At 33.1% G+C, this 25062-nt stretch overlaps 1 protein-coding gene across 5 annotated transcripts in view; it reads left to right on the top strand.

Moving 5' to 3' along the window:
• The window catches only part of Lrp1b (LDL receptor related protein 1B), a 1779935-nt gene that overhangs the window by 1207465 nt on the left and 547408 nt on the right, over window positions 1-25062 (top strand). For all 5 annotated transcript variants that reach the window (XM_078017329.1, XM_078017328.1, XM_078017330.1 and 2 more), the window contains exon 32: window positions 674-823. In XM_078017329.1, coding sequence (XP_077873455.1) covers window positions 674-823 — 150 coding nt within the window. The remainder of the gene's footprint in view (window positions 1-673; window positions 824-25062) is intronic.

Raw genomic sequence — 25062 nt, 5'->3', positions numbered from 1 at the left:
CTACAGGTTAAAACTGGTTGGGTAAATCAGTGCCACTCTGATTTGCAACTCCCTGTAGATAGGAATTAATTAGGCTATGTTTGCACATCTCTGGGTGCAATTGAACCTATGTGGTTTTCTCCAGTCTTCTTTACTTCCTTCCTCTCTTTCCTTTTAATTTTTTAAGGAAAGCTATCATTTGTGCCTTCTTCACTTTATCCTTTGAGTGAGCGCCAAGGAACTTCTTGTTGGTTTTATGCCTAGGTACTTGTCCACATATGCTTTTACAGAGTAGTTCTGGGTCACAGAGGCCTACATGGAACCACAGAGATATTGTTATAATGTGGATTGTGATCTTGGTGAGCGTGCCAATAATACTGTAGATATGTCCTGAGAATACAGATTTCTTAACTGCTTTTGGTACTATTCTCTTATCTGTAATATGGAGCTTTCAGTCCTCTCAATGTCACAAAACTTCTCTGATAATCAAAAGACATACTGGGTAAGGGCTTATAAAATTATCTTTTTCATCCAATTAGACAGTATAGCACTATTTTCTTATTAGCCAAGTTTTAATTTTAAGGCAAATATCTGAGCTTTCAACTCATTTCTTCCCCACAAATCCAGTGGTGCTCAGTGAATATTGCTATTCAAGTGATTGCTATTATGTTTAAGTTGTATAATTTAATTACAGGTCTATCGATAGACTATGTGGAAAACAAGCTTTATTGGATCAGTTCGGGAAATGGAACCATAAATAGATGCAACCTGGATGGTGGTAATTTAGAAGTAATAGAGTCAATGAAAGAAGAATTAACAAAAGCTACAGCCTTAACTATCATGGGTAAGTGTAATGATTCTATAGCTAGGATGCTTCTTATTGATTGGAGGTTGATTAATTGTGACCTATTAAAAGCTTGGGAAAGTTACTGCTACATTAACACCAAAAATACATTCAAATTGCACATCTTTATGAGAAGTTCTTTTTTTTTTTTTTTTTTTAGCTTTAGAAAACAGACTCATAAGACTACCCAGATTAGGAATTTATTGCTGCTAGCAATACTAACTTTTTACCATGATTGGTTCTTGCCTTACTGTGACTGGTACTTTTTGATGGTTCTTTTCTGGCTGTATTGTAGTGTTTTGAAGAGTAAGAACCTTGCATTTTCATCATAGTATAGTCAAATTTGCTTCATTTCTGTTTTTAAAGCATAGCTTCATCCACATAGATAATTTGAAAAATAAGGGAACAGGATCAATTTGGCCAATGAACGTAAGTTAATGAAATTATTCTCTCAACCCAATAATTCATCCTTAACTTTAGAAATGAACAGAGAGGTTTTACTGATTTCAGTTTCATTCCTGTGCCTTTTGTTCAGTTTTCAGGAAATAAAGGGGCCTGGAATATAAGTGATCAGGAACCTAAAAGACAGGAATGTTTTCCTTAGAACAAATAAAGAACTTCTGCCATATTGCATGGGAAACCAGTTTCTAAAATATAAACTTTAAAAAAATAATAATAATTTGCTTTTTAAAAAACATATACAAGTGAATACCAATAAGAAAGAAATACTCTTTGGTGAGGATGGCTCTGTTTTTGGCAGGCTTTCAGCTAAAGTTCATGGTGAGTCAGCTATGAAGATTAATATTTTATATAAATATCAATAGTTACATTTTGTTACAGGATATCAGAAAAATGTCTTTATATTTGCAATTCCTAATGTTGTGATATAATCAGGATAACTTATACTACTATGAAAAGTCAGTTCCAATATATTTTTAAAGTTTATTTATATAGATAAGAAATTAGATCTTTTAATTTTATATATCCTATAATCTGTAATTTTAGTCCTTTGATCATTTCCCAGATTTAAAATGAGCTTTTTTGGCGGGGCAGGTTGGGTAACTAGAGATTGAACTCAGGGCACTAAACTACTAAGCTACATCCCCAGCCCTATTTTGTATTTTATTTAAAGACCAGGTCTCACTGAGTTGCTTAGCACCTTGCAGTTGCTGAGGCTGGATTTGAACTCATGATCCTCTTGTCTCAGCCTCCCAGCCACTGGGATTATAGGGATATGCCACTGCGCCAGACTAATATATGCTTTTTCTTTTTTGGGGTAACAATTTTAATTAGTATATGTTTATGAGTAACTAGTTATTAATGGAAAAATGTGAAAATTCATTTTCATAATCATTAACAATATCTGGCCAAAAGTAAAAAAAGTTTAGATTAAAAAGATTACATATCTTACACAAAAATTTGTGTAAGAAAGAATGAGTCTCCTTTTTTATTTTGAAGGAGGGAAAATGTATATATTAGCTAACCATTAATGGCTCAAGTGGTCTCTATGTCATTTTTATAATTTGGATGTACAGAAATTAACTATGTGTGCCCATGATACAAAGTTGTGAGAATTGCTTGTGAGATGTATGTGGAAATACTTTTTTAAAAGTTTAGCTCTGTGCAAATGTATGATTTGAAATGTTACGCCTCTTGGTTCAATCTGTTAAGCCCTCTCCATTTGTATCACAGTGGACATTTTTAGATGTGAGATGTGATGCTGCAGCAGCTGTTTCAGTGCCTTTTTTTGTTGTTGTAGTTTTTTCTAAATTGCTCTTCAGCTCTCAGTTTTATGAAGTTTTTCTTTTCAGTTTCTTAGAGCCTAAATTTTTAAACAATAGTTTTTTCTCCTCTAGATGAGAAACTGACGTGCATAAATCAAATCAATTTAATTAATTTATTTTTAAAAATATTTATTTATTTTTTTAGTTGTAGTTGGACACAACACCTTTATTTCACTTGTTTATTTTTGTATGTGGTGCTGAGGATCAAACCCAGGGTCTCGCAGGTGCAAGGCGAGCACTCTACTGCTGAGCCACAACCTCAGCCCCAATTTAATTTATTTTTATTTTTAGTCTTTGGGCAATTCCTATGCTGTTCATTTGGCAACATGTTGACATTCTTCTCATGTGTGTGTCCAGAAGCTACATACACACACACACACACACACACACACACACACCCATACACATTGTAACTGATAGTTGTGTTATTTTAGAGTAATAGTTTATTTAGAACTGTTCTTTAACATCTATAATACTATCTTAAAATTATGTGTGTATTTCATTCAGCTTTGCCAAATTAATAAGAACATTTATTTTATGTGTATTTTTGCATATCTTAAACCACTTGAATAAAAATAAACAGATTAAACTCAAAAAGTGGTTGAATAATCACATTATGTTTTCAAAAATTGAATTCCATTATACTTTTTGAAATCAACCCCAAATAGTAAACAATCTAAAATAACCCAGTAAATTACAGGAAACCTGTTAAAAGTCAGACAAAACATTTCAAGGATATTCGTTGAATTTTAGTGAATATGTGTATATTATATATGGTGTGCAATATATAGAATTTATATATGGAAGTGTATAATAAAAATATCTATAAAAACCATGACCTTGAAGAAAAATTTAAGACTTTATTAAGGTTTATTTCCCCTAATATGAATGCTAAGACTCTGTTCTAATGAGGAAGTAAATGCTAACTTTACAGAACTTAATGATATGAATAGTTTCAAAAATGGATCAGGGAGTCCTTTTCAGCAACAAAAAAAAGTCAGATGCTTTTGCACACTTTCAGAATGGAAGAAAGTTTGGGTAAAATCATAATGTGTGTGTATATAATGTGTCAAATGTTTTTGAATCTGATACAGCATCAGCTGTTCATGGGAACCTGCTTTTGTACAATTTAAAATCTATAACAAGTACATGGTTATATATACATACTTCCCTAGGCCACCACAATGTAATTAAACCTAAAAATGAAAATAAATACAAAAAATAACCTATGAAGGCCTGTACTGCCAACATACTACCTGGATATGTCAAATACTTCTAGCAGTTCAGGTGTTTAAAATACAGAGAACACAACCAAAGAGAGTCATAAGGCAGGAATCTCTGTGAAGTTTCCTGGCAAACTCTGAACTCTCTTTTCTGTTCAGACTTCCTTTCCTTTACTCTGAAACTCTACTCTTTCTCTTTGAGAATGGAAGAAAAGGGTGATGACTGCTTCCTGCTGAGGATGAATATTATGGCCACAAAAAGGCAATAAAAAAGTAAAACAGAGCAACCTCGCACTATCCATGGGATTACTGATGATTGCAGCTACAAATGTTTTTAAAAAATTGCCTAGAGTGCTACTGAAATTATATATCCAGAAAACAAAAAAATAATTGTGCTGTGAAGGGATTCCTACATATAAGTGTATGACAGCTTCCCAGAGAACACTAGTTAAGCAATGGATAACAAACAACTGGGTATTGGTGTTTCACTAAAATTTAAGAGAGCTTTTCCTAAAACTAATGGAGAAATGTCTTAATAAAATTTTAATCAATTATTAATCTTTGATGATTATGAATTGTAATGCTTGGGGTTCCCAGTTTTCTTGAAATAGTAAAATCAAAATAAATGAAAAGAATTTTGAAATTTTAAAGTTAGAGAAAGTAGAAGGTAATACCCAGGCAATACCCAGATCAAAATAAAGCAATTAATTGATGATTCCATCAATCCTCAAACCCCAAGAATGAGATCATTTCAAAAATGCTTTTATATTTCTCCCCTCAAGAAGTAGAGCTTCATTTCCCTCCTATTAAGTGTGGGTTGCACTTAATGACTCCTTTTTAATAAACAGAATGAGGTAAAAGGAATAATGTGTAACTGTGGAGACAAGGTCATAAAAGGCAGAAGACTTCTTGCCCTCCTTCTTGGTTCACTCACTCTGAGCAAAGCCAGCTGTCACGTTATGGAGACTACCACGCAACTCAATAGGGAAACACACACAGCAAGAAACAAGATCTCCAGCCAACCCCAAGTCAGTCAGTCATTTCAAACCAGGAGTCCTAGTCCTGGTCAGGATTTCAAAGGACTAAAACGAAAGACAATAAGATCAATTGCACCTCAAAGGAAACTCCAAACAAGAACCACCTACATAACTATCCCATATTTCTGACTCTTAGAGAAATCATGTGAGATAGCAAATACTTATTGTTTTAAGATGCTAAGCTTTAGGGTAATTTGTTATATAGCAATAAATAACTAATTAATGTATTACTCCATCCCCAGAGTGCTCATTTATTTGTGAACAATCTTAAATATGAATGCTTAGTAAAGTCAGGCAGATTGTAAATATGTGAGTTCAGTCAGAGTAACATGAGGGTGAGGGAGAATGGAGTGCAGGCTTCAATAGCTGGACTCACTCTGGAGGGGTGGGAAGTGTGATAAATAGAGACGACAAGTGCCCCATGTAAGGTAGAAAACCTCTCAGCTCCACTCATTTTTACTCTAAAGAACATAAATCTTTTGTGACAAATACTTCATTAAAAGAAAAGCAAGCAACCCAGACTTTCATTTAAAAACTCACAACTTTTAAAGGTTAGAAAGTGATCATTTCTTTTTAGAAAACCACCACACAGGCTAACACACTGTATAGGCTGACTGCGATGGCCAACAGTGTACAAGCCAAGACAACTGCTACCACAACTCCCTGTTGTTCATTTGGTCCTTAAACCAGTTGCCACCTCCAATTTGTTCATCCTTTATATGGTGATATTGAATTGTTGAGATAAGAAAAGTTAAGATGGCCAATACCTAGCTGTGCCATTGCAAGGGATTGGGCGGGAGGGGGGATTAAAACATCACTTGGCAGAGCTGGCATCATTTACAGAAGAGAAAGGGCTTCTCTTATAGAGGACAGTTTATATGATTTCTCTCCAAGGTTTTGTGATCCTCTCTGGCCAGACCTTGTATTCTGCCTAAGTATATGAAGAAGAACACACCAACATGAGGTCTACCTCTTAACAGAGTAGAGTTAGTACCACCAACTCTTGGCAAAGAAATGCAATTGGTAGATGTGGATCTTGCATTCCTACCAACAAAGATTATCCAATGACATTTATTCTTTAATTCATCAAGAAATGTGTACTATTGCCTACCGTATGTGCCAGCCACTGATGTATATAGTGGCAAGAATACTGACTTCATCAAGGCTTCACAGTAGCATGGAAGAGAGACAATAAAGAAGATGAATAATAAAACATATAGCCTGATAGTTAAGTGTAAGTGGAAAATAACTGAGCAAAAATATAAGGAAATACATGTGGTAGGGATGAAATATTAGATGGAATAGGCAAAATAAAAATCCTTAATATAGTAACCACTGGGTAAAAATTTGAAGAAATAGCAAGGGGAGTTTGAAGGAATGCTGTGTGAACTAACAAGAACTGCTTCAGTTTTTTGCTTATTTTGCAGTTTTTATGTTATCATTAAGTGCTTTCATTTAAAAAAATATAAAAGATATATAATTACATTGAAATAAATCTTTCCATATGATTTCTGTAGCTTAACAGGTTAGACATCTTTTAAGTTTGTGAAAATTCAAACAGAGGTTTTTTTTGTGCGCTTCATCTGCTCTCCAGTGACTTGGCAAGTTCACTTGGTCAGATGTGATTGACACTTTGTATACAATGACTGTTTGATGAGACTCTTAACACCTTTCAGGTTCCTGACTAGCCTACAACTTTGAACATCAAATTCTTCCCCATTTCTAAAGGTGCTCTTGTTGATTGTCTTTTCTCAACTGTCAGACCTTGCTAACACAATAGCTTCTGCTTTCAAAAAGAATAGCTGGTAGCTCCAAAGTGACATCTACCACTGTTTCTCTTAGATATTTTTTTCTCAGTATTTAGTCAGTTCTTAAGAGATTTTTCTTTTATAAGCGTACTTCAGGTTCATGACATAATGATACTCTAAAACAGCTTCCTACATGGTTTTGAAGGAGTTTGTGTAATGAAATAGTGTACAGTTAACTATGTAACTATGTAACTGATGGACACTTAGCTTTCAGATACAGGCCTTTTTTGTTTCTTTTTATTCACCTTATTCTCACATTTTTTAACATTGCCCTATTTATCAATACCTGCCTGAGTTAATGAAGTAAACTAAAATTAATCAAGCTTTACTTTACTATTAAGTGCCTTTGTGAGAAGGAGGCTAAAACTGTTCATTAAAAATTAGGATTTATCGGTTGTTTGTGGATTTTGATGTGCTATTCCTTTTCTCTTTCAACATATATAGTGTGAGAGCAGAATGCCTATGTTATGTTTATATTGGAGAGAAAATTATGAATTATATAAAATTATAAAAAATTATATAAAATTATAAAACTCATGAAGCTGAGAGAAAATATCCATATAAAACAAATGTAATGGCAAAGATAGGCTTTTTGTTCATTGGAGAAAAGTAAATGGAATTCAGATAACGTCAGTTTATTTGCATTTTGTGCTTTTAGAGTATGAAAAGAAAAGACTTAGTAGGATATACCAACCATAGATTACAAGAAAAAGTACATATATTAAACAAATATGAAGTCTTATGTCTATGAGAAAATTATTAAAATTTGTGGATTTCATGCTCAAAAATGGTTTAATCACAGTTATCCCGATGAAGTCCATCACAATGTGTAGTGTAGTAATTAATCAAGATTTTTTTTTTAAGCCAGAAGTTTGAGTCCTCAGTAGTTCTAAGGCTATGAGATTGTGTTCAAATCTTCTCTCCACCCTCACACTTCTGAGCTACTATTCATTATTCTCTTCTAGTTTATTGTATGTACTGTTACTACCATTTAAATTCCATTGTGTATCTAATTTTGTTGTTAATATTTATTTTGATGTATGATCTGTGGGTAGTATATTAACCCTTACATTTATAGATAAGGATTCCAAAATTATTATTGCATTTTATTCTTGATGATCAAGGGTATATATATATATACCCTTGATCATCAAGGGTATATATATATATATATATAAGCATGTATATATATATATATACATGCTTATGTCTTTGTTTGGGATTTTGTAACAAAATGTTATAGACTGGCTTATAAAAATAGTAAATTGTTTTTTTTCTCACAGTTCTAGAGTCTGAAAGTCTGGGATTAGGGTACTAGAATGATCAGGTTCTCATGAAGGTCTTCCGGACTGCAGACTGTTGACTTCTTATATTTTCAGAATGGAAAATAAATGAGAAAGAAAAGGAGCAAGGGGTAGAGAGAGAAGAGGGGAGGGGAGGGGAGGGGAGGGGGGATAGTAGAGGATAGGAAAGGCAGCAGAATACAACAGACACTAGGATGGCAATATGTAAAGCAATGGAAGTGAAACTGATGTGATTCTGCAAGCTGTATAAGGGGCAATATGGGAGTGCATAACCCACTTGAATCAAAATGTGAAATATGATATATCAAGAACTATGTAATGGAGGGGTAAGACAAGATAATACAAATGGAAGAAATGATTTACAGTAGAAGGGGTAGAGAGAGAAAAGGGGAGGGGAGATAGTAGAGAATAGGACTGACAGCAGAATACATCAGACACTAGAAAGGCAGTATGTCAATCAATGGAAGGGTAACTGATGTGTTACAGCAATCTGTATACAGGGTAAAGTTGGGAGTTCATAACCCGCTTGAATAAAACTGTGAAATATGATGTATTAAGAACTGTGTAAGGTTTTGAACGACCAACAATAAAAAAAATAAATAAATTAAAAAAAAAAAAAAGAAAAAAGGAATAGGTCAAAGAGATAAATAGGCACTTCATAAGAAAGGAAATCCAGATGAATAATAACAATGAAAAGCTACCCAACCTCTTTAAGCAGTGAGGGAAACGCAAATTAAAACCACAATTAAATATAACCACATTCCTGACAGATTGGTTAATGATTAAAGATGATCAATACCAAAAAAAAAAAAAAAAAAAAAAAAAAAAGAAAAGGAGCAAGACAATGAGACTTTCTGGGGCCCCTTTTACACCGGATTAATCCTATCTATCTATGAGGGCTCTGCCCCATGAACTAATTACCTCCCACATGCCTTGCTTCCTAGAGCCATAACACTAGGGCTAGGGCGCCAACATGTGAATTGTGGGGGGTCACATTCAGTCCAGTATATAGATGTTCATCTATCCATTATGCATACACTTTTATCTATTTATCTATCTACACACATATATATATATATAAATTTTTATTTATGTATAAAGATACACATACATATAAATTAACACAAATGAATTAGGAGTCCTCATTATATGATTAACTCATGGGCATTTAGGATTAATTAGAGATAAAATTATTTTATCAAGTAGGAAAATTATATTTTAGGTAATAACCAACCACATAATTTGGGACAGTCAGTGAATTCTAGGCCTTCATTTTCTAGTCTGTGAAATTGTGAAGCTTGAAAACAGCAGCTACTGTGTTTTAATCTTGCCTGAGTTTATTCATGATGCATTGATCCAGGGTGCAAGAAATAGTTTTATTTGATTTGATTTATTTTTGTGTGTGGTTATGGGGATTGAATTCAAGGTTTTTTATATGCTAGGTAAGTACTCTATCACTAAAAATACTTTTAAATAAAGTGGTTGAATCAACACAGAGGAGATGATAAAAATTAAAAAGATACATTTAATTTGTGAAGTTTATTCAAATTTCTATTAACCTGTTTTACAAATTAGGCAAAATAATTTAATTTTGAATTTTAGTTGGAAATTTGGTGGGTGTTTACAAAAGAAAATTGGTAAGTTCTTGTCCTTGAATAGGTTTGTACTTTCTTTAAGCATCTGTTACAATCACTAACACCCATCCAATCTTAGAATGTATTGCAATTGGCCAAGAATTTTTGTACGGAACCTTGAGCCACAGTTAAAAAAAAAAAAAAGTTTATATAATTATAAAAGTTTATATAATTACCATGAATACTTAATCTCTCTGAGCTGGAATTTTATGTTATCAGCCCAACTTAATTATATTACACTATTGATCTGTTTCAAGAAGCAATTTGCCAGAAGTAAGCATAATAAGTAAATATTAGAGAGATATTTATTTTTTGCTACTATTGGGATCTACAGAGGAAAGGAAACAGGCATGTTCTCCTGTATTTTCAGTCTTTTGTCAGAAATAGATAAATAGATTTAGCCCTACAATAAGTGAAAATTGGCTTCTGTTGATTTGATTATGTACAAGATATTTGTTTTAAATCAATGTTAACAAACTAACCTAATTATCTGTCCTTTAGGGAGCCCTTGAAAGGTTTTAGCAAATCTAACCCATAAGGACATTTGTTCATACTTTATTTGGGCTTACCTCACAAACTCAAATTCATCATGATAGCTGCTATGAAGATTCACAGCACATGAATAATTTGCTCATGGGAAAATAAAGGCTGTCAGATTAAAATGCTCTTAGACATCATCTGAATATCAGAGAATGTCATATCCATTTGCTTAAGAATGAATACAGTGTTAATATTGTTGGGGATTAATTGTTTCAAATGCTCCCACTAGACTTTCTATGACAAAGCCTAACCTCTCTGCTAACTGAAAGACTCTTGAGTCACAGTTAATGGCAAAAATTAATTTTCACCTATAACACAAGCTCTCAGCTGGTTTCTCAATGTAACACTCTTAAAATTTATACCTGTATTCTATTTCAGCAAGATATTATTTAACATGATAAATAATTACGACTTATTAAATATAAAACATGTCTAGTATTCAATTTGCATACTTGTTATGCATTTCATCAGATATATACTTTAGAAACTATGATAGACAAATTAAAAATAGGCATATAATAAACAACCTAGTAAGACTGGCATGCAGAAATCATCAAGTCTTTTTTCTACTTTACTTGCTAAGATAAATTACTATGGCAAGTTGTCATGACATCTATGGAACATTATAAATGATGACAAGTGACAAGCTGGGGGTCTGAGGCACTTAATCTTGTTAAGATCCGCAGACTGAGCTCTTGCAGGTTCTCACTGAAATCTAGTCTGAAAGGACTCTATATGGTGCCTTTTAGCAGTGGGGCATCTGATAACTTGGAAGTTCTTTCCTGTAATAGTCCACCTTAAGGAGTTATTTCTTCTGTTTTATATGATGCAAATCCATTTTATATGTTGTCAAATGTAGATTATATTTTATGAAAGGTCACTAAATTTCTCTCTCCCTCTAAATGCGAAAAGGGCTAAAACTTAAGATTTCAAAGAATCTTTGCTCTTATGAGATCCCCCTCTTATTTCCTTTAAAAAAAATTCTCCTTTTCTATCTACATAGAAAAGACCTACCTTAGGTCTCCATCTTTCTTCTTTTTTTTTCTTTCTTCCTCTCTTCCTTTTTTCTTTTTCTTGGCAATTTTTTAATGAGATAAAAGCTTTAATTTTCTACATTCTCATTTCCTGAAAGTAATTGAGCCAAGTACATTCTGAAACATCTGTTACTCCTTTGGGTGTCAACTATGACCCACAGAAACACAGGAATTTTGAGAAGTGCCCAGCAGAATATAAACAATGCATCTTTTTTATTGTTGTTATTGGTAGTGATATTGTTTTGAGGAGTGGGGTCAATATAATGGTCTTTTGCATTAGATTATGTTTAAAATAAAAGTTTTAATGTTTAAATAATTTGATAACATTATCTTGCTATGAAGCAAAAAGACAATAGACAAAAATTGACTACACTTTGTCGAGGATTAAGTATTATGAGGGAACAAGGAAAGTTGTAGGATAATACACGGGATTCAGAACACTATCAGGTAGGGAAGATAAACTGATACACATACAAATGAACCTTACAGTGAAGGGTGCAGCTTGCCCAGGTTGAAGCTGCTATGCCCTTTCTCTTTCCCATCTTCTAAAAAAAGCAACCTGTTGAAAATTACTCCTTTGAGGACTTTGAAATAAACTCAAATTTATAAGGCTGACTCTCATCTGTTTTCTCTATTGTAAAAAAAAAAAAAGAATGTAATGCCAGAATACAACATAAATCAAAATCAAGGGGAAAATAATTTTTAAAAATCAATGCACAAATGCTTAGGTACAACCAGATTTGATCAAACCGATGCCTTTACTATGTAAAGAATCTCTGGCAATGAAATCAGTAAAAACTCACTGACCCAAGAGTACTGTGTTGGAAACTCTGGAATAACCATTAGAATTGATGATGGTTTTACTTTTCTGAAATGGTGAAAACCATCTTTAGTAGTAAACATTTTAGTAACAAACCTGTAGAATATGCCTTGTACTTCAATATAAAATAGAATGCAGTTATGGGTTCAGAGATGTCTATTGATATAGCCGATATTCCCAATGGTCATGTAGGAAATAGAACAATTTTTATTTTCAGTATGCTGCAGAGTGTACTGAAGGGGTCTCATACTTGACTCCTTGCCTGCTAAATGTCACTGATACTCCCTAGTGTATTTTGGTTTTGTTTCTTTTAGTTTTGCAGTACTGGGTATCTCTCTGGGGATTTTGGTAACGATAATGATCCTAGAATCTTCCTTAATTCCCTTAAGGGAATAAACACTGTCCACTGATAACTTCTGCAAAATTGCTCATTGAGCAGAATGAAATTGAATTTCAGCTTCTGAAATAACTTCTCCTCTAATGTTCTATTTTCGGCTGTAATTCTGTAATTTCTCCAGACACTCAGCCTTGAGCTCAGAGGGAACAAGACGGGTTTCCTTCCTTGATCTTCAAATATATTTTGATTTCTATGTTTTGCTTTCTTTTAAATATGATTAAAACCATTCTTATTTTGTTGTTGTTTTGAATCATGTATGTGTTTTCTTTTCCAAGTCTAGTTAAATATTTAATAACTTCTTGTCTGAGCTACAGCAGTAGCCTTTAAGTTTGTTTCTCAATCTGTATCTGTGGTCTGCAAACTCCCATGACATGCTGTCATGGGATGTACAGTGGCACCACCAGTTTAGTCACTGTCAGAAGCTGAAATTAAGGCAACTGACTCTGAAATGCTCATTTTGTCTCATTTTTATTCCCTAAATCTTTTTTTCCCAGCATTATTATTCTTGTCTGATAAATAAAGAAACTTAGGGTTAGAAACATTTATTATAACTCAGTACCATGAAACTTAAGCTCCAGTATCCTGGCTCAAGTCAAGTACTATTTCCACTAAAGAGAGCATCTTCACTTTTCACAACTGTCTTACTTTTCTCTCCTGTACCCTTTCTTCTGTCAGATGCCTTTCTGTTGCTGGTGTCTTGACTGCCTTCCAATGGGTGATATACCATCTATCCTTTAAGACATAGCTCAATTTTTCCTCAGTATGATTTGAAATCTTTCCCTCCTCTGAACCTATTTGTATTTTTGCTGATATAATGTAATTTTTTTTTTTTGGTGCTGGGGATTTACACATGTGACCTCATGTATGCTATGTTGTAGTATTTATTTTAGTAACTATTATTTGGAGAACATCCACTCTATTCTGGACAATTTACACAAACTAATACTAATAGACACAGTAACCATGTAATGGAGTTTAAATGACTCCTGTGTTACTTCTGAAAACCATGAAATGTCCAAATTCAAAAATTGGTCTTTAACAAAAAATCTCTGTAACTCCAAAGCTTGAGTTATTCCTACTATGCTAGTGATTCTGAACCCTAGATAATGTTTCCTACCAGGGAAGTTTCCAGACATTTTGGACTGTGACAACCGTAGGGATAAAGGTCCACTATTGTCATCTAGTGGGTAGAGAGTAGGAACTGGTCAACATCATACCAGGTCCAGGACAGTTCCCAGTAATAAATATTTGTGTCAAAATGTCAAAATACCCAAGGCTGAGAAACCCTCACTATTTCAAAAAGACTTCTCCAATCCTCATAAGCTAATCCATCTATGACAACTATTATTAAGACTGAAAGTCTATCACATGTTTTGGTTAACACGGAATCATTTTAATTGGGTTTTGGTGACTTTGGCTTATAATCTTATGGATTTTAGAACCTGAGGTAAGAGGATCACAAGTTTGAGTCGAGTCTCGACAACTTAATGAGATCCTGTTGCAAATATAAAATGAAAAGACTGGGGATGGAACTCAGTATTACAGAACCTTTGAGTTCTATCCCTAATACCAAAAAAGGAAAAAGAAAAGGAGAAAAAAAATAATGACAGACTTAAAAATAAATAAAACACATGACTTTATTTTTTATTTATATATGACAGAGGAATACATTATCATTCATATTACAAATATGAGCACATTTTTTCATATCTCTGGTTGTATACAAAGGATTTTCACACCAATTCTTGTCTTCATACATGTACTTTGGATAATAATGTTCATCATATTCCACTATTATTTGTAACCCCATGTGCCTCCCCTTCCCACTCTGCCCTATCTAGAATTCATCTAATCCTCCCATGTTCCCCCTCTCCACCCCACTGTGAATCAGCATCTTTATATCACAGAAAACATTAAGCATTTGGTTTTTGGGGATTGGCTTACTTCACTTAGCATTATCTCCTCTGACTCCACTCATTTACCTCCAAATGCCACGATTTTACTCTCTTTCATTGCTGAATAAAATTCCATTGTGTATATATGCCATATTTTTTTAATCCATTCATCTATTGAAGGGCATCAAGATTGGTTCCACAGTTTAGCTCTTGTGAACTGTGCTGCTGTAAACACTGATGTGACTGTGTCCCTGTAGTATGCTATTTTTGAGTCCTTCGGGTATAGACCAAGGAGAGGGATAGCTGGGTCAAATGGTTGTTCCATTCCCAGTTCTCCAAGAAATCTCCATACTGCTTTCCATATTGGCTGCACCAATTTGCAGTCTTACCAGCAGTGTATGAGTGTACCTTTTTCCCCACATCCTCACCAACACTTATTGTTGTTTGTATTCATAATAGCTGCCATTCTGACTGGAGTGAGATGAAATCTTAGAGTAGTTTTGATTTGCATTTCTCTAATTGCTAGCGATGATGAACATTTTTTCATATATTTGTTGATTCATTGTATATCATCTTCTGAGAAGTGTGTGTTCAGATCATTGGCCCATTTATTCATTGTGTTTTTTGTTTGTTTGTTTGTTTTTGTTTTTTTGGTGCTTAGCTTTTTGAGTTTTTTTTTTTTAATATCCTAGAGATTAGTGCTCTATCTGATGTGTGAAGGGTAAAGATTTGTTCGCAAGTTGTAGGCTGTCTCTCTTTTCACCTCACATATTGTTTCTTTTGCTCATGAAATGCCAAGATCAAAGAAGAAGAATTTGAATTCATCCCATTTATTGAATCTTGATTTTAATTCTTGTGCCAAAGGAGTCTTATTAAGGAAGTTGAGGCCTAATTCCACATGATGGAGATTAGGGCCTACTTTTTCTCCTATTAGAAGCAGGCTCTCTGGTTTTATTCCTAGGTCCTTGATCCATTTTGAGTTGAGTTTTTTGCATAGTGAGAGATAAGGGTTTATTTTCATTTTGTTGCAAATAGATTTCGAGTTCTCTCAGCATCATTTGTTGAAGAGGCTATCTTTTCTCCAATGCATGTTTTTGGCACCTTTGTCTAATATAGGATAATTGCAATTTTGTGAGTTAGTCTCTGTGTCCTCTATTCTATACCATTAGTCTACCAGCTTGTTTTGGTACCAATACCATGCTGTTTTTGTTGCTATATCTCTGTATATATGCTACCTGCTTCACTCTTCCTGCTAAGGATTGGTTTAGCTATTCTGGGCCTCTAATTTTTTCAGATGAATTTCATGACAGTTTTATTCCCATTTCTATGAGGAATGTCATTGGGATTTTGATTTGCATTGTATTAAATCTGTATAGTGCTTTTGGTAGTATGGTCATATTGATAATATAAATTCTGCCTATCCAAGAACAAGGTAGACCTTTCCATCTTCTAAGGTCTTCTTTGGTTTCTTTCTTTAGGGTTCTCTAATTTTCATTATATAGATCTTTCACCTCTTTCCTTAAGTTGCTTCCCAACTATTTTATTTATTTATTTTTGAGGCTATTGTAAATGTAGTAGTTTTCCTCTTTTCCCTTTCCAAGGATTTGTCACTAATATACAGAAATGCTTTTGATTTATGAGTGTTGATTTTATATCCTGCTACATTGCTGAATTCATTTACTAGTTTTACAAGTTTTCTGGTGGAACTTGTTGGGTCTTCTAGGCATAGAATCACATCATTAGCAAATAGCGCCAATTTGAATTTTTCTTTTCCTATGTGTATCCCTTTAATTTCTTTCATCTGTTTAATTGTTCTGGCAGTGTTTTAAGAACTATGTTAAATAGAAGTGATGAAAGAGGGCATCCCTGTCCTGTTCCAGTTTTTTAAAATGAATGCCTTCAATTTTTCTCCATTTAGACTGATGTTGGCCTGGGGCTTAACATAGATAGCCTTTATCATGTTGAGCTATATGTTCCTGTTATCCCTAAGTTTCCTAGTGCTTTGAACATGAAGCAGTGCTGTATTTTTTCAAATGCTTTTCCTGCATCTTCTGAGATGATCATATGATTCTTATCTTTAAGTCTATTGATATGATAAATCACATTTACTGATTTTCATATGTTGAACCAACTTTGCATCCCTGGGATGACTCCAATTTGATCATGATACACCATCTTTTTGATATGTCTTTGTATTCAGTTTGCCAGAATTTTATTGAGAATTTTTGCATCTATGTTCATTAGAGATATTGGTCCGAAGATTTCTTTCTTTGATATGTCTTTGCCTGGTTTTGTACTCAGGGTGATATTGGCCCCATAGAATAAGTTTGGAAGTGCTCCTTCTTTTTCTATTTCCTAAAATAAATTGAAGAGTATTGGTATTAGTTCTTCTTTAAAGGTCTTGTAGAACTCTGCTGTGTATCCATCCCGTCCTGGGCTTTTGTTGGTTAGTAGGCTTCTGATGGCATCTTCTATTTCATCACTTGATATTGGTCTGTTTAAATTGTGCATATTATCCTGATTCAATTTGGGCAAATCATTTGACTTAAGAAATTTGACAATGCCTTTGATATTTTCTATTTTATTGAAGTACAAGTTTTCAAAAGAATTTCTAATTATCTTCTGTATTTCTGTAGTATCTGTTGTGATATTTTCTTTTTCATCACATATATTAGTGATTTGAGTTTTCTGTCTCTTTCTCTGCATTAGCATGGCTGAGGGTCTGTCAATTTTATTTTTTCAAAGAACCAACTTTTTGTTCTATCAATTGTTTTCAATTGTTTCTTCTGTTTAAATTTCATTGATTTCAGCTCTGATTTTAATTATTTCATGTCTTCTACTGCTTTTGGTGTTGATTTGCTCTTTTTTTCCCTAGGGCTTTGAGATGTAAGGTTAAGTCATTTATTTGTTGACTTTTTCTTCATTTAAGGAATGAACTCCATGTAATGAACTTTCCTCTTAGAACTGCTTTCATAGTGTTCCAAAGGTATTTATATGTTGTATCTGTGTTCTCCTTCACCTCTCCAATTTTTTAAATTTCCTCCTTGATGTCTTCTGCAACCCATTTTTCACTCAGTAGCATACTATTTAGTCTCCAGGTGTTAGAGTTGCTTTTGTTTCTTATTTTATCATTGACTTCTAATTTCATTCCATTATGATCTGATAGAATGAAGGGCAGTATCTCTACTCTTTTTAATTTTGCTAAAAGTTGTTTCATGCCATAATATATGGTCTATTTTAGGGAAGAATCCATGTGCTTCTGAGAAGAAAGTGTATTCTCTTGTTGAAGGATGAAATATTCTATATATGTCAGTTTAGTCTAAGTTATTGATTGTATTATTATATTTTATTTGATATGAGGAAGGAAACCCCTGCTTGCTTCTGCAGTTATGTGAGTGGTATGATGTTTTCCAATCCTTCACCTTCGGTTTGTGAATATCTTTTCCTATGAGTCTCTTGGAGGCAGCATATTTTTTTGATCCAATCTGCTAATCTATGACCTTTGATTGATGAGTTTAGACCATTAACATTTGGGTTAATTATTGAGACATGCTTTGTATTCCCAGCCATTTTTGTTTATTTTTGGTATTTAACATGATTTGGTTTCTTCTCTGATTATATGTTCCTTTACTGTAATACTGCCCTCTGCTGATTTTAATCATTGTTTTTTATTTCGTTTTTATGGAATATTTTGCCAACAATGTTCTGTGGTCAAGGCTTTTCTTTTTCTTTTTTTTTTAGTTTTATTGATTTTTTAAAAATACACAACAGTAGAATGCATTACAATTCTTATTACACATATATATTATAATTTTCATATCTCTGTTTATATATAAAGTATGTTGCCACCCAATTCGAGTCTTTATACATGTACTTTGGATAATGATGTCCATCACATTCCACCACCCTTGCTAATCCCCTGCCCCCATCCCATTCCTTCCACCCTTCTTCCCTATCTAGAATTCATCTAATCCACCCATGCTCCCCCTCCCTACCCCAATATGAGTCAGCCTCCTTATATCATATGAGAAAACATTTGACATTTGTTTTTTTGGGATTAGCTAATTTCACTTAGCATTATCTTCTCCAGTGCCATCCCTTTACCTGCAAGTGCCATGATTTTATTCTCTTTTAATGCTTAGTAAAATTCCATTGTGTATATATGCCACTTTTTTAAATCCATGCATTCACTGAAGGACATCTAGTTTGGCTCCACATTTTAGCTATTGTGAATTGTGCTGCAATAAACATTGATGTGGCTGTGTCCCTGTAGTATGCTATTTTTTAAGTCCTTTGGGTATAGTCTAGGAGAGGAATAGTTGGGTCAAATGGTGATTCCATTCCCAGATTTCCAAGGAATCCCCATACTACTTTCCATATTGGCTGTACCAATTTGCAGTCCCACCAGCAATGTATTAAGTGTACATTTTTCCCCACATCCTCTCCAGTACTTATTGTTGTTTGTCTTCATAATAGCTGCCATTCTGACTGGAGCAGGCTTTCTATTTGTAAATTCTTTTTACTTTTGTTTTTCATGGAAGGTTTTTATTTCATCATCAAATCTAAAGCTTCGTTTTGCTGGATATAAGATTCTCAGTTGGCATCCATTTTCTTTCAGAGTTTGGTATATGTTGTTCCATGATCTCCTGGCTTTGAGGGTCTGGGTTGAAAAATCTGCCAAGATCTGAATTGGTCTCCTCCTATATGTGATCTGATTCCTCTCTCTTATGGCTTTTAAGATTCTGTCCTTATTCTGTATGCTAGGCACTTTCTTTATAATGTGCCTTGGTGTAGGTCTGTTGTAATTTTGTATATTTGGTGTCCTGTAAGCCTCTTGTATTTGGTTTTCCAATTCACTCTTCATGCTTGGGAAATTTCTGATATTATCTCCTTAAAGATATTGTGCATTTTTTTGGTTTGAAACTCTGCCTTCCTCTATCCTGATAACTCTTAGATTTGGTCTTTTGATGCTGTCTCATAATTCTTGGACGTTCTGTTCATGATTTCTTACTATCTTCACTGTGAGATCAACTTTATTTTCCAGACTGTATAATTTGTCTTCATTATTTGATGTTCTTATTCTTTCTTCCAAGTTGGCTATGCTTTCTTTTGAGTTTTTTATTTGGTTTATTGTATCCTTCATTTCAAGGATTTCTGGCTGTTTTTTTTTTCCCAGTATCTCTATCTCTTTCTTGAAATAATATTTTGCTACCTGTATTTGCTCTCTTATCTCTTTGTTGGAGTGATCAATTTTTGCCTGTATTTGCTCATTTAGGTCATTCTTTAATTCCTAGACGATTTTAATTATGAACCTTCTGAACTCCTTCTCTGACCTTTCATCAAGTGCATTGTCCATGGGTTCTGGTATTGTAGTATCCTGGTTTGTTTGGGGCACTTTCTTCCCTTGTTTTTTCATGTTGTCTATATGTTTTTCTTTCTTGCAGTGTGGATCTGAGGTTTCTACCTATATTCTTGTAGTACCCATGCAGATTGTCTGTACCTTACCATTATGTTGGGATTCCAGACCCTGCTGATGTCCCTCAATGTATGCCTCTGCATCTAAAGTTGGTGGTGTCAATAGCTGAGTTAACTGTAGATAATAGTTGGGGTATCCCAAGTTGGAAGCAATGTTTTACAGAGGTGGGGCTGAATGGATGGGCCTTACACTGTCTTTGGGATGCCTGCTCCGAGATGCAGCTACTTCTAGGCCTTGTCTGTTGTCAAAAGGGTAGGGGCTCTTACGTGGAGAAGTCTATGGTAATGACTGCAAGGTTTGATGCTATTGATATACTTATTGACCCAATTTTAATTCATTTATTGATTCAATAGTTTATTATACAACTATTATAAGCCAGGTATTATTTAAGTGCTAGAACATAGCAGATCTTCTCTTTCTTTAAGCAGATAATATTCTCAGTGGGGGAAAACAAAAAAAATGAAGGATAGTTTTAGTCAGCATTTATACTGCTGCAATCAAAAACACAACAATAACAGCATGGAGAAGTAAACCTTAGTTAGGGCTCACAAATAAACCAACAGGTCTTGGTCCACAGATAACCAACTCCATTGCCCTGGGTCTGATATGAGGCAGAAGATTATGGTGGAGTACTGTGGCAAAGGAAATCAGCTCCAGATATGACACTAGAAAGCAGAAGTCAGAGAGTTCCCCTCACCACAGAAAAAATAAAACATAAACCCCAAAGGCATATCCTTAGTGACATCATCCAGTCACACCTATCAGCCTACAGTTACCCCTCTGAATCTTTATCAGTAGGTTAATTCACTGATTAAGCTAAGACTCTTAAAACCCAATCATTTCACCTTAAAGTTGCTTTCATTGGGTCACACATGAGCTTTAGAGGGATACCTAATATCTAAACCATAACAAGGACTGAAAGCAGGGTTGTCAAATGGTGAGAGATATTAAGAGAAAATTCAGGTAGGGCATTTGAATAGGAAGCATGGAGTTAGGTAGGCTGAAGGAGTCAGACACAATACAATTTTAAGAGGAGAGCTCATGGAAAGTCTCATAGATGTAATGGTCAAACAAAAATCCAGAGGAATTAAGGATTGAATCACTCAGGTATCTAGGAAGAGCACACATGGAAGAGAGATCAAGAAATGCAATTTTAGCTAGGGGTTGTTGCTCAGTGGAAGAGTTTATACTTAGCACATGAGAGGCCCAGGGTTCAAACCCCAGTAACAGAAAGAAAAAAAAACATGAAAGAATAGAACTGTCAATTGACTTATGAACATATTTTTTAAACACCATTGCTTTTAGAAGAGAGCCTAAATATTTGTTTGTTTGGTTGTTTAAATGTCAGAGGCACAGAACTTACGTTCCTCTATGTAGAACTTTATGCTTAAAAAATACTTGATATTTCATGTGGTTTCACTGCTGCCATTAATCTGTGAAATATATAGTTAACTTATGCATAAATTAACAATGAGCTAAAAGTAGTAATCTATGATAACTTTACTTCTTTTTAAAGAATGCTTAGCTTTCATGTGTATGAAATTCTTAATGATGATGAAATTAGTTATACTCCATGTGTTTTGCTTTATTTCCAATTTATTATACCCGTTACTATTAACGATTTTGCATTTCAATAAGAAGGAAATTTTTAGTAAACATTATTATTTCAAGCTTTTATAGTTAATGTTTATAGAAATAATAAACCATAAAATCTGGCAAATGAAGAAAACAATTATAATTACTTAAAATAAACTTAACTTTGAAGAACTCTTAGCTTGTTGTTTTAATTTTAAATGTTCTAAAATTGAAAAGCTTCAATGATTTATTGAATATGTTTATGAATTTTTATGAAACAATATTTTGCCAATTATAATTAGGTAGATTTAAAAAACACTTAATTTTGGAAAAGATTGGCTTTTGGGGAAGAATTATCTCTAGATACCAGTTTTCTGAAATTATATACTTAAGAAAGATTACTCAGTAGAAATCATTTGTGGAACATAGAACATAATATTTGAGAATAGTTCTTTTAATTAAGACTTTAAAACAAATTAGAAAAGTAATTCTAGTTACTGTGCCTTGGATAGAAAAACTGTAATTTTCTTAGATATGTGAATTATCATTCATTTATAGAATTTTGTCAGGTTTTTTTATAATTCTTACAGTGTTTATACCAAACTGATTTATGTATGTTTTACTTTAAAAAAATGTAGTGAAAAGATCAGCAAATAACATTATTTTAAAAGACCCAAATGATATCCTATTCACTTAAAAATTTTGTTTACATCACTTTTCAGCAAAAGATTCAGTGATTTAATTGTTACACGTGTATTGCATTTCCACATGAATTTGCAATGTGCAATCCAGTTTTAAAATGCACTATAATTATACTATATATTTTAAATGACTCTGCTTTCAAATCATGCTTTTTTAAAAAAGAGATGTTACTTTGTGATACACACTGAGCAATGTCACTTAGCTCAAGGAATTTCAAATACATTCACCTAAATTTTCTAAGCCATCAGTCTTCTAATTGCCATAACACTATTCATTAAAGTAACAGTAATATATGAAGTATATCCAGGCAATTTGCCCAGCACTAAGTACAGTACATAGTTGTCTTCTCTAAGTACTCAAACTAGCATTAATGAAAAGTAATAGCCCATCAAAATTTACATTAAAAGTACTATGAGAAATCTCCAAAGGACTATATGTGATACTTCTCCTGCAATTTTTGTCACCTTAAAATGCTGTGTTCCAATATGTTGCTTTTCTCAATACTAATTACCTAGCAGAATGGATAAATACAATTGAGAATACATCATGGTATTATTTTTGTAACCAGATTATAATTAGTGATCAGAGAATGTTCTCATTAACATAAATGGAATAATTAAATCATCTTGGCTTTATCATTCTTAAAAGCATTAAATAATGATTCCCATTTGTAAACTGCTAAATGTCAACTTTATCTGGATTTATTTTTCAGAGAAAAAATTAACAGTGCTCTGTGTTTTAAAGTATTTAAAAACAAATTAATTTGAGAGACTTTTCTTTTTTAGTTGGGAGATAAGTATCTTCTATTGCCCCATATTATCTCTTAATTTAAAAAGTAATAGTAGAATAGTTAGGGTAGAAAGTGATATGGAATGCTTTATATTTTAAATAGTTTTTTGAGTTACAAAAGTCCTCTTTCATTCTCAGGGATATCTTCCAGTCCCTCAGAGGTATCTGACACTGGATAGTATTGATCCCTGTATAAACTATGATGTCTTGACTATGCCTACATACATATGATAAAGTTTAATTTACAGATTTGTGATAGTGATTATAAACAAGACTAGTAATAAAATATGACAGTTAAAGTCTTATAATAACAAAAGTTATGTACATGGCTGCTCTCTCCTTTTTTAAATATCTTACTGTACTGTACTCATCTTTCTTTATGTGTTAATGTATGTTGACACAATGCCTACCTGGTAAGTGAGGTGAATGACTAATCTTTTATTGTGCTCTATGGCTGTGACAATTCAAGTGTAACAGTAGAATTAGTACAAATTTATTTTTTCTTCAATATTGTTTGGATAGCTTTGTTCTTATTTGGTCTTAGCAATCTCAGCATAAATTTATTCTAGTATATTTGGACTTCAGTGGACTGAACTAAAGATAAGTGGAGTAGAACAGCCACATAATTACAACTGCTTGTTAATTTGAGGCTGACAATGAATCAAAGAACCAAAGAGGTTATTCTAGATGTCTACTTATATATTGTAGGTATTGTCTCAGGTTGGAATGAAACAAATATCTTGGTATCATGTCACTTTATACGAACAGTAACTCAAACTAAAGCTAAGTAGTGATACCTGAGTTTTTTTCTGGGAAATTTTATTCAAGCCAGACTATACTTGAAGAGACAGCAATTGAACACAGAATTTTCTGAAGTCACATATTGCTTGATTTAGATATTTAAAAAAGTAATCTGTGTCTCAGTATCAAACATTTAAATTAAATTTATTTTTTTTCTTTTTCTATCTTTCTTTATATCTTTTTTTTTCTTTTGATACTGGGAATTGAACACAGAGTCTCAAAAGTGCTAGGCAAGTGCTCTACTACTGAGCTATATCTCCAGTTCCCCATTTTTATTTATTTATTTATTTTTAATTTGAGACAGGGTCTCAGTAAGTAGGCCAAGTTAAATTGGAATTGGTAATTCTGCTGCCTCTGTCTCCCAAGTAGCTGGGATTATAGACATGTGTTATTGTGTCTGGCTATATTTTACTTTTCCTAATGTGTATGAGCATAATCTAATGTAGTATAAGAATAATATTGAACATTACACAGTTTAATAAATGTGTATATGAATTCAACTTTAATTAATAGTCACCTTAAGCTTTTATGTTTTTAAATTGTAGGTAAATTATTTTATAGAGTTTTCAGGGTAGACATATTAAAGATAGGCAATACTCAAAAGGCCACTGATGAGATTATTACGAGCTGAATTGATTCCTAATGATATTGTTTGAGAGGAAACATATAATGTTTTCTTACAGTAAAGAGAACATTGTCTAAAAAGATGTGATGAAATTTAGGCTATGTGGGTGACCTAGAAACCTTTATAAGGATACTCTTTAGTGAGTAATACTAAAACAAATAATAGGTGTTACATGGTGAGGACTTCTAAGATTGAACTTTGGAAGAAAATGCTTTTCTTAAAAAAAAAAAATAGCTTTGACCTTATCATCTCCAGTATTATTGCCTTCAATGGATAAATACCAAATAGTTTTTTATTGGACTATTTCCTACATTTATATTGCTTGAACAATACAACACATAAAACCAACATAAAAGGTTACATAAAGTAATCATAACAAATACTAGTGAGTAAAATTTCAAAATTATTTAATTATATTCTATACTTTGAAAAGTTATCTCTGCAGCTTTCTTGAAACTTGTTTTTATTTTTTGAAAAAGCTAATATGCTTAAAAATTATTTCCATGAAAATTAAATCTAAGCATTTCATATATTTGTTTTTTTACCTTATGGTGTTTTGTTATCCAGATATTTTTTAGGGAGAATTATGGTTTGTGAGGAATCTGTTGAAATCTGGTGAACACTTAGTGTATAATGACAAAATCCATGTCCAGTTCATCTACTATTCTCTTTAAATAATTTTTTTTAATATATGAGATGACTTTTTCTTTACATCCCCAATATGAGACCTGTATATATCTTCAAGTTTAGTTAAATTCCTTATATGTTAATAATATATAGTTATTTATCTTGAAC

Source organism: Ictidomys tridecemlineatus, chromosome 7, assembly GCF_052094955.1.
Source record: "Ictidomys tridecemlineatus isolate mIctTri1 chromosome 7, mIctTri1.hap1, whole genome shotgun sequence".
NCBI classification, from domain to species: Eukaryota; Metazoa; Chordata; class Mammalia; order Rodentia; family Sciuridae; genus Ictidomys; species Ictidomys tridecemlineatus.
The sequence above is the reverse complement of the archived record's forward strand: the minus strand, read 5'-3'. Positions and strand labels throughout refer to the sequence as shown.